Source organism: Bison bison, unplaced genomic scaffold, assembly GCF_000754665.1.
Source record: "Bison bison bison isolate TAMUID 2011002044 unplaced genomic scaffold, Bison_UMD1.0 scf7180017864040, whole genome shotgun sequence".
NCBI lineage: Eukaryota > Metazoa > Chordata > Mammalia > Artiodactyla > Bovidae > Bison > Bison bison.
This window is the reverse complement of record NW_011494612.1, coordinates 790,526-791,787: the sequence shown is the minus strand read 5'-3', so window position 1 is coordinate 791,787 and position 1,262 is coordinate 790,526. Positions and strand designations below refer to the sequence as shown.

Below are 1,262 nucleotides of genomic sequence, written 5' to 3'. Positions count from 1 at the left end.
TCTGGTTTCCTCGGTGTGTAGGCCCAGCAGTGGGATTGCTGGGTCATAAGGCAGTTCTATTTCCAGTTTTTTAAGGAATCTCCACACTGTTCTCCATAGTGGCTGTACTAGTTTGCATTCCCACCAACAGTGTAAGAGGGTTCCCTTTTCTCCACACCCTCTCCAGCATTTATTGCTTGTAGACTTTTGGATCGCAGCCATTCTGACTGGCATGAAATGGTACCTCATAGTGGTTTTGATTTGCATTTCTCTGATAATGAGTGATGTTGAGCATCTTTTCATGTGTTGGTTAGCCATCTGTATGTCTTCTTTGGAGAAATGTCTGTTTAGTTCTTTGGCCCATTTTTTCATTGTGTTGTTTACTTTTCTGGAATTGAGCCATAGGAGTTGCTTGTGTATTTTTGAGATTAGTTGTTTGTCAGTTGCTTCATTTGATATTATTTTCTCCCATTCTGAAGGCTGCCTTTTCACCTTGCTTACAGTTTCCTTTGTTGTGCAGAAGCTTTTAAGTTAAATTAGGTCCCATTTGTTTATTTTTGCTTTTATTTCCAATATTCTGGGAGGTGGGTCATAGAGGATCCTGCTGTGATGTATGTCAGAGAGTGTTTTGCCTATGTTCTCCTCTAGGGGTTTTATAGTTTCTGGTCTTACGTTTAGATCTTTAATCCATTTTGAGTTTTTTTTGTATATGGTGTTAGAAAGTGTTCTAGTTTCATTCTGTTACAAGTGGTTGACCAGTTTTCCCAGCACCACTTGTTGAAGAGATTGTCTTTAATCCATTGTATATTATTGCCTCCTTTGTCAAAGATAAGGTGTCCATAGGTGCCTGGATTTATCTCTGGGCTTTCTATTTTGTTCCATTGATCTATATTTCTGTCTTTGTGCCAGTACCATACTGTCTTAATGACTGTGGCTTTGCAGTAGAGCCTGAAGTCAGGCAGGTTGATTCCTCCAGTTCCATTCTTCTTTCTCAAGATTGCTTTGGCTATTCGAGGTTTTTTGTATTTCCATACAAATTGTGAAATTATTTGTTCTAGCTCTGTGAAGAATACCGTTGGTAGCTTGATAGGGATTGCATTGAGTCTTCTACTTTTGTGCTGTAATAAGGAAAATCTTTCTCACAGGATTTCCAGAATGTTATGACTATGGCCGTGTTTGATACACATTTACATAAAATTTCATTCTCTGTAAACATAACAGCCCTGTTTTAAGCAGCATCGTCTACTGCCATGTGTTTTGTGTTCTGCAGGAAATAACCCTGG

General features: G+C 38.9%; 1 protein-coding gene across 1 annotated transcript in view; it reads left to right on the top strand.

Annotated features, from left to right (window-relative positions):
• The window catches only part of LOC104985211 (CUB and sushi domain-containing protein 1), a 559,353-nt gene that overhangs the window by 440,334 nt on the left and 117,757 nt on the right, over positions 1-1,262 (top strand). The window contains exon 47 of the mRNA XM_010835275.1: positions 1,250-1,262. Coding sequence (XP_010833577.1) covers positions 1,250-1,262 — 13 coding nt within the window. The remainder of the gene's footprint in view (positions 1-1,249) is intronic.